At 48.6% G+C, this 12,613-nt stretch overlaps 1 protein-coding gene across 21 annotated transcripts in view; it reads right to left on the bottom strand.

Annotated features, from left to right (window-relative positions):
- The window catches only part of SRPK2 (SRSF protein kinase 2), a 246,250-nt gene that overhangs the window by 3,870 nt on the left and 229,767 nt on the right, over nt 1-12,613 (bottom strand). For 15 of the 21 annotated variants that reach the window (XM_073898682.1, XM_025872746.2, XM_073898690.1 and 12 more), the window contains 3 exons: nt 8,348-8,417; nt 7,643-7,735; nt 7,241-7,333 (listed from right to left, as the gene is read on the bottom strand). The exons of 1 other annotated variant lie outside the window; for it this stretch is intronic. In XM_073898682.1, the coding sequence (XP_073754783.1) occupies nt 7,241-7,333; nt 7,643-7,735; nt 8,348-8,417 (256 nt within the window). The remainder of the gene's footprint in view (nt 1-7,240; nt 7,334-7,642; nt 7,736-8,347; nt 8,418-12,613) is intronic. 5 more of the 21 variants (XM_025872749.2, XM_073898676.1, XM_073898681.1 and 2 more) reach the window with 3 other exon arrangements.

Below are 12,613 nucleotides of genomic sequence, written 5' to 3'. Positions count from 1 at the left end.
AAACATGCAATATGCAAAACAGTCCTAAGCACCAATTGGTTACTGAATACATAATAATACTGCAATCACAGAATAATGAACTGCCTCCAAAAAGAATATGTGGACCATGTAAGTAGCTGGAAAAACTAATGCCAAGAAAAAAACAGGATATAAACTTGCCTAGGCCCTATGATTACATGTACAAGTTATGTTCATTTCAATATGAAACAGTCTTCTAAATAGTTGATAAAGTATGATTTCACTCATCCATGGAATTTAAGAAATGAAACAGATCAACACAGCGGGAAGAAAAAAAGAGAAAAGGGGGAAACAAGCCATAAGAAGCTTTTTTTTTTAAGATTTTATTTATTTGACAGAGAGAGAAAGAGCACAAGCATGGGGAGTGGCAGAGTAAGAGGGAGAAGCAGGCTCCCCGCTGAGCAGGGAGCCCGATGCGGGGCTCGATCCCAGGACCCTGGGATCATGACCTGAGCCGAAGGCAGACGCTTAACCAACTGAGCCACCCAGGCGCCCGGCCATAAGAAGAGAGTCTAACTGAAAGAGAACAAACTGAGGGTTGATGGAGGGAGGTGGGTATGGGTGTGCAGGGGGCGGGGGGGGGGGGGGGGCTAGGGGGGGGATGCGCATAAGGACAGCACTCGTGGCGATGAGCACTGGGTGTTGTAGGTAAGTGATGGCTCACTGAACTCTACTCCTGAAACCAGTATCGCACTGTACATTACCTAGAATTTAAATAAAAATTTGAAATAGAAATAAAAAGAAAAAAGAAAAAAAGAAAGAAAACAATAGTTGATAAATGTTACATAGTAAACCCTAAGCCCCCAAACCTGTGCAGCTACTGCAGGACAGCCTCATCTGGTAAGGAACTCAGGTCCACTCACCGGCTCCAGCCCCGCAAACCATACACTAGGAATACAGCCAATCCACCACCACCACTTATAATACAAAATCAAGTAATAAAACGCTTAAGGGAGGAAAAAAAAAGAGACCAAAATGAGAAAAACAAAATTGAGACCATTTTTTCCAATTTGTTCCTATTGTACAAGTAGCTCCTGACAAGTCAACAAATTTTTACCTTGATGATTTTTTCTTGCCTAGGAAAATATACCAAGATATGTTTCACTTAAAGTTTGCAAATAACTAGACACTTAATAGTGACAGTCTTTATTTTTTAAACTGAACTTCTTTTTCTTCTTAAAGAATGCCGAGTATCACTGAGTCCTTCCTCCGGAGCCCAGCAAGGCCAGATGGACAGCCCTGCCCTTGGCAGCAGCCCCCAGCCCCACAACCCTCCCAAGTCAAGGCTTTGGGACTGCAAATATATTTGCCAATCCCAGATTATCAGAGTGCTTTTTAATTTTTATTTTATTTTTTACTTAGAGCATGTGCACACGCGCACACAAGGGGGTGGGGAGGAGCAGAGGGAGAGACAGAATCCAAGCAGACTCCACACCCAGTGCAGAGCCCAAAGTGGGGCTCGATCTCATGACCCTGAGATCATGACTGAGCTGGTAGCTCAGTCAGTTAAGCTTCTGACCCTTGATCTCAGCTCAAGTCTTGATCTCAGCATCGTGTTCAAGATCCATGTTAGGCTCCTCAGTAGGCATGGAGCCTACTTTTAAAAAAAATTCTCAGTAGAAAACAGAAGGATAATCTCCATGACCTTGACGTAGGCAATGGTTTCCTGATGAGACATCAAAAGTACAAGTCACACTGGGTGATGGACACTGGGGAGGGTATGTGCTGTAATGAGCACTGGGTATTATATGATCATCATTATATGATGAATCACAGACCTGGACCCCTGAAACAAGTAATACATTATATGTTAATTAAAAAATAATTTAATTATTGAAATATTTAATTATATAAATATATATTTATATATAAATATATATTATTTATATATTATATTTAATTAAATATTTAATTAAATATATATTTATATATATAAATATTTAAATATTTAAATAATTTAATTAAAAAGTTTAAAAAAGTATAAGTAACAAAAGAAAACGTAAAAGGTTGGACTTCATCAAAATTAAAGTTCTATACTTCAACTATCACACATGTGCATTCAAGAGAAATAAAAACATGTCCACACAAACATCTGTACCATGTTCACAGCAGCATTATTCCTAAGAGCCAAAAAGTGGAAGAAACACAACCCGCAAGCCATCAACTGACGAGTGTGGCCAGCAAGCACAGTCTCGGCACACACACAAAGCTGCAGGTCCGAAGCATAGGAGGGACTGGGAGAAACCATCACCACGTCCACAGACTGCAGGACTCCATTCACAGGAAGTGTCCAGAACAGGGAAATCGCAGGGGGCAGAGAGCCAACCAGAGGCAGCCGGGGGTGAGGGTGCGGAGAACGCAGAGCGAGTACTAACAGGGGCAGGCTTTCCTGTTGAGAATGAAGACACTCTGAAATCAGATGGTGCTGCCGGCTTCCTAACTCGGGAATACACTAAAAACTACTGAACTGTACACCTTAAAAGGATGAGTTGTATGGTATGTAGATTACATCTCAATAAAGCTATTATTTAAAAAAAGGTATAAAGCTTACAACAAAATAATAACACTGTCGATGCATGCAGTAAAAACAAACACTCCACTAATCAGCAGCTCATAAGAAACGGTAAGACTAAATGGGAAGAGCTATAATAGGACTTAATTGAACCTGTTATAGCAATAATTTCACTACTTTTTTGGCATCATATGCTCAAATTCAAAATGAAACGATTAAAACACTGATTCGGACCTATTATCAGCTGCGGCCAGGGCTCTGTTCTCTTCCACAATGCCTGTCGTGTTCGGTGTCATGACAGTCGGCTTCCTCGGTGCCGCATCATCACTACAGCACCCTCCAGTCTTGCACCCCAACCCCAGCCAGCAAGCCTTGACTGTGCAGCCTTCAAACAGGGCCTTATGTGAGGGTGCGGGGGTGCCACGGGGCCATCCCCAGCCAAGAGGAACACAGCACCACATGCTTCTGGCTCACAAAGGTTTCCACCCGGGACGAAGGCTGAACAGGGTTCAGGTTTCCAAAAGTATTAAGTACCTATGGTGCCCACTCTGCAGCCAGCTGTGGGTTCCCGCGGCAAACAAGACACAGCAAGCCCCTGATCGCGCCGAGAATCTCACAACTCAGAACTGATGTTTAAAGTCAGAGTGTCGTGAAAGTCGTCCACATTTTAAAAGTTTCAGACTCACTAGTGTGAGGAACCTTTTCTAGTGACTTGCACCGTGTCCAGCTCCCACGGAGATCAGCCCCGGGCTGGCGGTCCCCGGCACCCCGCAGCGACCGACAAGCGCCAGCTCGCCACACCCAGCCCGGCAACAGGGCCGCGGCGGCCCCATGCTTCCCAGAAATCAGGCAGTCTGGTGATCTGGGGTGATTCCGGGGAGAAGCTAAAATCCTTCTAACAATTTTCATCTCAAACACGCAAAATGAAGAAGATGGAACACAGCGTCTCTTTTAAAGAGTTCCCTTCAGTTCTCAGCCCGTCCAGGCCAGGAACAGGGGACGCGAGGGCCGGAGCTGCGCACACTCTGCACATGCAGTCTCTGTGTGTGCTCTGAAATTTCCAATTGCAATTTAAGGTCTTTGGTCCAACACACACGGTCACTCCCACACATTCCAACACACTCGATGGCCTTACCTAGAATCAAACGGTTTTTTTTTTTAAAGTAAACTCCTCTGATACTTCCATTCTCAGCCCAGTAAGCTTTACTGAACCGAGGGGGCCGATGGGTCAACACGACGTCTGCTGAGCAGCACAGGGAGGCGGGCTCCTGACTGCACTGTCTGTGCCGCCATCACTTGAGGGCTGGGGCACTTCTGGAGGACGGCTCACTTCCTGGGGACGTGTCCTAGCCTATTCTGGCTGCCATCGCAAAATACAACCGAGTGGCTTATAAATCACAACATGAATTTCTTCCCCACGGTCCTGGAGGCTGGTAGTCTGAGGTCAGGCGGCCAGGAGGGCTGGCTTCTGCTGAGGGCTCTCTTCTGGGCCACAGACTCCTCGTGGCCTCCTCACAGGGCACATGTGGCAAGCGAGCTGTCTGGGGTCTTTTCCACAAGGGGCTCCACCCTCACGACCTTCTGTACTTTCCAAAGGCCCCACCTCCTAATACCATCACCTTTGCGGGCGGTAGGATTCCCACATATGAATTTTTGGGGAGGCGACATACACCTTCAGACTGTAAGAGGACAAAACAGGGACAGAATTCACAGAGATGCTTACTTCTACTGGGGCACATCTTAACACACTGATCAAGATGACTTTTATGAGTCATCTTTGGTGGTTAAGGTCCACATCTGAAGGAGTAACCTGCTGGTTACTAAACCCTAACAGGGTGAGAACAGGAATTATATCCTCTGCCAAAAAATCCAGCTCCATTTAAAAACTCCTGGCCAAGAAATAATTCAAACTAGTAACAACCATTTTACCCAGAATTATAACAAAGAAGATGTCACTGAGCTGCACTTGATCTTCAGTTCTAACACACAGAGCCTACTCTCCCTTCCCTGGCCTCCTGGTGGGGATTAAGTCTGCTTCCCACCCAGGAGGGCAGAGAGCACAAAAATGTGCTGTTCACTCCCTCTCAGCCACTGGCTGTTTTCCAAAGTGACATAAGCAATTTAGTAAGTTTTCGATTTTGCTTTTTATCAGTTCTGGTACAAAGATATTTTTTAAAAAAAATTTTCAATGGATACATTTAAGATCTCATTACTTCCAAAATGTATATTCACACACATTACTTAGGGAGGCGTGCCAAAACCCATCTTTAACGTAACATCCTTCCCCTCGTCCTCAGGGACATGGTGAAATCTGTTTTCCTGACAGGCCCTCATTCATCATAATACTATTTCTGTGACTTCTGTAACAACCCTAAATCCCTTCTCATCTCCAGTTATTATAAATAAATAATGATCAGGACCTACGTCCCAAATCCCAGTCATTTCCGAGGATTTCCTGCCTCGTCACAAACTCTCCCTCATATCCAAACAAAGGAAAAAAAGTAACACCATGTCGAAATGTTTTCGATCTACCTTTACCAAGGATGCCAAATGCATTTCTACTGCACAGCTCACCTTCAAACAAGCTCCTCAAAAAAACCCCACGCACACGAGTCCTAAAGTGCATGTGCATGACCTGACAACCCAGCAGCACTTCGCACTCCCATCGGGGAGGAGGCAGTGGTCGTGCACAGACCACCATGGGCCCAAGGAGTGGTGGGGCCGACAGAAAGGCCGGCGGACACACCACCTTCCAGCACCGAGGGTTACAGGACAGGGACCTGTAACCCTGAAACCCGCCGGCGACCCAGCATCAGGTCGCAATGCATCACTCATCAGCCTGTCCTCGAAAGACAGCATCTGCCAGGTGGGGTGAGGCGAGGGCTCTGGGCCCCGTGCTGGGTCTGGGCGGGTCCTCGGCAGGCATTGTCCCTGGTGGTCTGCGGCTCAGGCAAAGCCCAGTGGGCACAAGGGGCTCAGAGCGGCTGCCTCCAGGAACAAACCTGAGCACGTGACTTCCGGTAACTCCCGCAGCTTCATTTTCTCACCGTTTGGGCCCCCTCCACTTCCTCCCCAGTGTGTGCAGTATGCGGTTCCCAAGCCATGGACGATGGACTGAGGGAACTGCAGAGCCCAGGCATTCTAAGCAGCTCCTTGCTGCTGAACAACTAAAGGAAATGGCCCTGTGTGCCTTTATCGGCTGTCGGTCCCACCATGCCTGATGCCCGCGTGGGAAATGAGGCTCCCCCACAGCCTGATGCTGGAACCTGCTCATGCGCCTACGGCAGACTCTCTGCTTGGCTAAAGGAGCAGGTGCTGTGGTCCAGGGCCCTGCAGTGCCTGTCCCCTCCCCCGGAGCATCGGTAGGTCAGTAATATCCCCTCTTTCATGACAGACTGGGCTGGTAGCTCTTGGCCCCTCCCCCTCAAGCCTCCTGGGTCCACGTGTGAGGGGAACCCCGGGGCTTGCTCATGTGACCCAGATGTGAAGACCACATAGATTCTAGGAACCAAAATTAATACAGGCTATCTGAAGAACAGTTTCCCCTGACAATCTTTTCTCCTGTGATAAGCCTTTAAAAGGTAGTAAGAAAATAATTGCACCTAGTTACATATTTTAGAGGCTGCCCACTGGGTGATCCCAGAACAGCTGGGAGTCGTGGTCGCTGTGCTCAGAGTGGGACGGGAAACCACCAGCGAAGGCACGGTTAGTTCTCAAGTCTCTGTGCATTTAACAAGCATATAGAGAGGATGAAACGGGGACTGGTTAGGTCAACATCACCAAAGGGTATAAAAAAGGATTATTCCCCTAAAAGAATACCTTATCTATCTCACAGGAAAACAGAAAGTCAAAACCAGTTCTCCAAATCTGGCTAAAGCAGAGAGGAACAGAGTACCAAGGACTGTGAAAAACTTCTAGGAACTCCATGTCCTGCTCACACCAACTTTAAAAGTTTTTTATTAAAAGGTGTTGCAGCCCTCACCCCCCGCCAAAAAAATCCAAGCTGGAAAAACATGAATTAAGAGGAGCAACGTGCTCCCACAAAAGAACATGGCACTGGGGAGTGGTCCTGTAAAAATAAATTCCTGGGGCTTTTGGGTATTTTAAAAAACTGATCACTAATTAGAGACTATACAAGGCAAAGAAACGGCTGTTCAGGGTTCCGTCAAGGGAAGATCAACAGAACTGTGATATTAAAGTAAATCAGCTATAACGCAGTGTGAATAATGCAACAGAACAAAACTGGATTTCTCAGAGTGCGGGGTGCAAGGTGTCACAGGCCCATACCCACTCCCCAGCAGCTCAAACAGACCCAAGACAACACACAGAGGGACATTCAGTCCGGTCCCCAGGCTGCATCAACTCCATGGCAGAAATGCTGGGGGCTCCCAGAACATAGAAAACGGAAAGTCTAACTGGTTCCTAAAAATCACTTAAACTCCTTTTTACAAATCCCCGAATCTACAGACAGGGCTTAGATTAGGAGAGGGAGGTGCGGAGGAGACCAAGGGTTTCAGGAAGGGTGTGCTCTTACAAAATCCGTACTCCACAGATAGGAGATGGTGCAACCTTATGTCTTGAGAGCTTTCTTCAGCAGAATTCCCCAGCTGTAAAGGTCCAGATCTTTCTCCACTGCCCAAATGGGAATGCACAATTTCTCCTTTTGGGAGAGGATTATGCTGAAAATTAGCGTTGCATAAATACCGTTACCTTTTCTGGTGAAAAACTCCTTGGAATATTTCCCCAACATAGCGTATTTTCGAGGGACTTTCCCCAGCAGTTCAATGATCAATGCTATGTGATCTGCATTGGGAAACATTGCCAGCAAAACAGAAACACACGACAGTTTAATCAGTACACTGCATGCAGACACTGCTACCGCCCGCGCAGACAGAAACAGAGCGCGACCTGGATAGTGGCCGGATGCACGGGGCGACCACAGCCCGGGGTGAGTGTGGCCTTCCCTCTCAACTTTTTTAAATCAGCATAGGAATTTTGCTAGGTTGCTTTTTGAATTTAGGAGACAGGTCTGTCACCATTAATGCTACAATCAGCAGCTGCTATCCCGTTTCTGTCTGCATCATGGCGCTTTTCAAAAAGAAGAGGTACTACCTCTGCGATTGAAGAATTCCCGAGAATATTTTCCAGATAGAGCAAAGTGCCTTGGGATACTGCCTAGCAGCTCTATGATGTGGGCTATGTGGTCTATGGAGGAGAGAAAAAAAAGGATACGGGAATGGGAGGGGCACAGGGAGGGATGGGATAAAAGAAGAGGGGGAAAATTGAAATTAGTAAAAAATCAGAAATCGATTCAAATCAACAATGTCTGCGCACATCCATGCAGAGGCTCGTGGGGCTGGCGGGCCTCAGGCACCATCTGGAGCATTAACGGTGACTGGTGCCAGCCTACCCCAGGCCACCCCAGCACTGCAAGCAAGAAAGCATGGAGATGGTCAGGTTTCCAGATGGAATTCAAGCCAGAATTCCCAGGTTTTCAACTCAGCTCCCCAACAGGAAAGAGCAGCGGGCAGTAGATCAGTGGACGAAAGGGCCTCGGAGAGGCTCCGCGGTCCACACAGCCTGTCCTCTCCTGGCCGCTGGGCACCAAGCCCGAGGCAAGCAGGAGGGAGGGGCGAACTCGGGCCAAGAGCTCTCCACAGAGCTGCCCATCCGCTGTGCCTGAGGGGGCTTCAAGCTCAAGGAAAAGCGTTTGAAAACCAAAACACAGCTCTATTTCAGTACAGAAACATTACTCTCCAGAAGCTCAGGCCTCTCAGGAGACCCAGCCTCAGATATGCGGCAGGCAGCGATACTCACCTTCATCTCTGGAATAGTCTTCCCCAGAATGCGGTTCAAACAAATAATCTCCCGTTGCCAGCTCAAATGCCTAGGATACAACAGATGACATGCTAAGCACTCTGTGAAGCAGCCCCAAGGCCTCAACTTTCTCTCCTGTACAAGAGACCTACATTTTATGAGGATCTGATCAAACAAAAGAGCCTTCTAAAAAGGCTCAATACCAACTTTTTTCTTCCTTCCAAAAAGTTCAAAGAAATTTCAGAAATATTCTACATCTCCTCTACTGGAGGATGTAAAGCCTAAGCGCCACCCCCCCGCCCCCCAATCTGGCAGGAGGCATGTCGACCAGCAGCCATGTGCAGGCCTGGCTGGGGACCGCACCCCCACTCTGAACGGCGGGACCCGGACTCGATCCAGGCCCAGGGCAGATTCATGCCTGCCCTCAACCCACAGGCTCGTGTGGCCCCCGGACATCAGGTGAAGCCAAGAGCCTCGTGTCTTAGTAACCATGAGCTATTTTCAGCGTCTCATCATTTCTTTCATTTCTGATTCAACCAAAGGAAAACCTAGAGCCACAAAAAAGGTTCTGTGGCTCCTGCCCTGTGCCCTGGGCCAGAAGGAAGCCAGTGAGGGGGACAGGGAGAGCTGGTCTGCCTCCCGGGCTGTCACTACCTGTCCCTCAGCATACCAGCTTGGGGGGAGGCCCTAGTGTTTGTGTTTCTGTTTCTGCTGGGCAGTCTTCTCGCCTGGCCCTCAAGAAAACCCTCAGCCCTCAGGACCACGAGTTTAATCTGCTAACGATATATAAAGATGGCAACTGCCGTTGCTGTGCAGATCCAATACCATGTTTTGAAAATCTTTTTTTAAAAAAGAAAAGGCTAAATCCTATTTTTGTACACTTCTATTCTGTATTAGATCTTGCTGTTCTGAAAAGCGCTCAGGGGCCCGGACCCTGAGCACTGACGCTCCGGCCCTGCCCTCCTGCATCCCCCCATTTCCTCCCCAGGCCCTGACCAGAGTGTTGGGGAGGGGCTCGCCACCATGGCCTTCCACAAACCAAGGGTGTGCGCACATGCGCCGTCACGACCACATCGTCTTTTTTTTTTTTTTTTTTTTTAAGAAAGGAGGGACGTGGGGTGACAAGATGGTTGTCAGCTACCCCAGTGAAAGCACCAGCTCACGAACTCAGGATCCCGCAGGACCTGGACATGCCCAGTGTCACAGACAGTCAGCTGGTCACGCGAGCGCCGCAGGGCCAGGAAAGGTCCTCACCTGGGGCCTCTCTCCTCCACCCAACGAACAAGAAATACGGATCTCAGATCAGGGTACAAAACCTCACACGTGGCCACAGATCCAAAGGGAACAGTCAGATTTCATGGTGAATGGCCGGGGGAGTCTTCCCCGCCTGGGACGAGTCATGAGGAAAAGGGGAGACCCTCCTGGAGGAGCCGCTGCGGGAGCCCCGAGGCTGGTGCCACGGCTGCTCCTTAACCCTGCCCTGGAGCCCTCACTCGCTCTTCTAGTTAGTTTTCAAAAACATTTCAATCGGGTTGAGTCCAATCCTTACAGCCTAACACTAAGGTATGTTAACTGAGTGTTCTTCGAAAAATGACCATGCTGATTAGCATGCATGTTATTTCCAGTGAAACGCTCAAAGAAGCCCACAAAGAAATGACTTAAAAGAAAAAAGGAAGAGGAGAAGTAAGGTGGAGCCTGTGCTGTCATGTTATCTGGTCCTAGCTCTCTGAAGAGGGACGAGCTTTTCCTAACAAAAAGGACCTGCTCAACGAAGCAGAGGCAGGGTCACACTGGAAATGTCGGCCTCTGGGCTTTCCGGCCTGCCTTCGTGCCACTCACGACATCACTCCCAGCACAACCCTTACTATTACTAGGTTAATATCGGGCTTGTTCATGCTTGGGAACCGTGGGTTCCTCCTCTGTGCCTGACCAGATCCCCTACAAGGACGTGCCCCGGACCAAACTCTGTTCTCTGGTTCTGGGAAGACCAGATGCCTCTTTCTTGAAATGCCGCCCCCACACCATTCTGAATAAATAAGGGCGCCTATTCTTTCTGTGGTGTGACCAGTGCCAAGGAAGTAGCGTGAAGTCTGTCAGACTAGCTCTTCTTCCTCCTAGGGCACCCACTGGGGCTCACTGGGGAGCCCGGAGAAGGTACCTATCCTGGGGCTCTGACACTCAAGTGCAGAGCAGTCCATCCCTCAGCCCACAGAGAATTTTTAGATCACACCCACTTACATCTGGAGGGCCCCCAAAACTCAAGAAAAGGAAAAGAGGTTCAACAAGTGACATATTTCAGTTACTCTGCCTTGTTTTGTCGCCCGCCTCCCTGACAACAGCGAGGGCCCCCATCAATGAGCATAAGCACTGGCTGCCTCCAAGTGGCTCTCAACCCCGCCCCCGGGCATCCGTTAAGACTCAATGCCATTCATGTCATCAAGGGACTCCACGTCACACCACCACCACCAATCTGGAGCTTTAATACAGCTTAGAATCATGAATTTAATATACTGTTGTACTTGTAAACTTCAGCACAGAGATGGGGTGGAGAAACACCGCCTTGTGTTTACCACATTCTCTAGAAAGAACAAAATGGACCTCTCAGCCTCGCCCTTCTGGATGGAAGGGGGGGTGGGGAATAAGGCCTGCCCCCTTCCAGGGGAAAAAAAAATTCACCCTGATGACAACCAACTGATTTAAAAATTAAAAAAAAAAAGAAAAACCCAAATAGCCCTCGAAGCCCTGAGGGAGTTTACATCTAATCTGGGGGAAGAGGAGGGAGGAGAAAGGAGACAGTCTGCTACTTCGGCATCACTGTTCACAGTGGAAGTGGCCGGGATGTGGACACTATGTGAGGGGACGTGGAAGGCGAGACAGACAGCCTGGTACAAAAGTGTACCGCCAGCTCCACCGTTATTCTCCTACCTCTGTGACCTTGCCCTATTTTTCTGGTTATATCACCAAAATTCAACACCCCAAATTAGAAGCACAGGATTTCAGAGTTGAAAGAGCCCTCAGAGTCTAATTCAGGGCAGCCTGGCGTGGCCCCTTCTGTGCCGCTGAGGGCACGTAAGGCTTGACCTCACCACATCCTGAAATGGAACACTCCTCTCCCTCCCTCTGACCCAGCCTCAGGCTCCTGCGGCTTCCGCCCCCCCCCCCTCCTGAGTCCTCCGGAGCCCCGGCCCTCCCCGGCCCTCCCCGGCCCTCCCCGCACAGCAGTCTCCAAATTCAAAGCAGTCACCACACGCCCACCAATTCTTTTCACCATTCTTTTCCATACCTAGCCCAACAAGCCCTAAGTTTCTGATACTCACTGAAAAACTTGGTTTTAAAAATTATCTGGTATGATTTGTCAGAGCAAAGTGGCAGCAGAAAGGCACACTGTTTCCAATCTATTTGGCCACATCTGTTGCCTGAGATCTTGATAACTTTACACAAACATCTACTTTTTTTCATATCATCTCAAACCACGCTTTTTACTGTAGCATTGGAGGGCATGCAGGCCGGCAAACTCCAAAGAATTGTTAATCTCTGAATAACAGATAATGACGTTTATTCATCATTGCTCTTTTTAGTAAGAAGACAAATGCCAAGTTTCATACATAAAGACTCTTGTTTTAAATATATCAGAGAATTTGGGGGAAAAAATAAAGTAAGAAAAACACGAAATAGCACCCCAAGCAAACACCCACCCACCCACCCCCACCCCCCAGCTAGGAAACGGGGCCAAGAAAGAGAAACTGAAATTGGCTTATGGATGAGGCCCACTCATGCTCAGCAGTTAAGTGAGAAAAAAATGCCCTGGTGAGGGCCTGGGGCACGGTGTAAACACAAGCAACCTTGCGATGCAGCCAGAAGAGATGATGACACCCGGGTGAAAGAAGAGGTGTGTCCAGAGGCCCTGACGAGAGACGCCTGCGTGTTCTCTCCGGGAACAGACTCAGTCAGAGGGGATACGTGCAGCTGCTGTGTCCTGAAAGTCAGCGGACAGCCTACAGCAATAAGCCAGAATATTCTCTAGAGTCTGCCTTATAGAAGGAGAGACATTAAACGCTGGCACAGAGGGAAGTCCTTTCCTCTGCGGTAAGGTTTGTCAGGGGTCACCAAGGAGGGTTCCCGCCTTTCGACCGCAATGTTCCCCTCAGACACCCCGGCCTCGCCGTCCTCCACGGCACGGGGGAAGGGCAAACCTGCACACGGCCTGCAAGCTTTTGGAAACCAGGAGGAATTACCTGAAGTGACTTTGTCACCACAGCAGAGGGT

Source organism: Callorhinus ursinus, unplaced genomic scaffold, assembly GCF_003265705.2.
Source record: "Callorhinus ursinus isolate GAN/ISIS: 27379988/994484 unplaced genomic scaffold, GSC_fseal_2.0 scaffold12, whole genome shotgun sequence".
NCBI classification, from domain to species: Eukaryota; Metazoa; Chordata; class Mammalia; order Carnivora; family Otariidae; genus Callorhinus; species Callorhinus ursinus.
The sequence above is the reverse complement of the archived record's forward strand: the minus strand, read 5'-3'. Positions and strand labels throughout refer to the sequence as shown.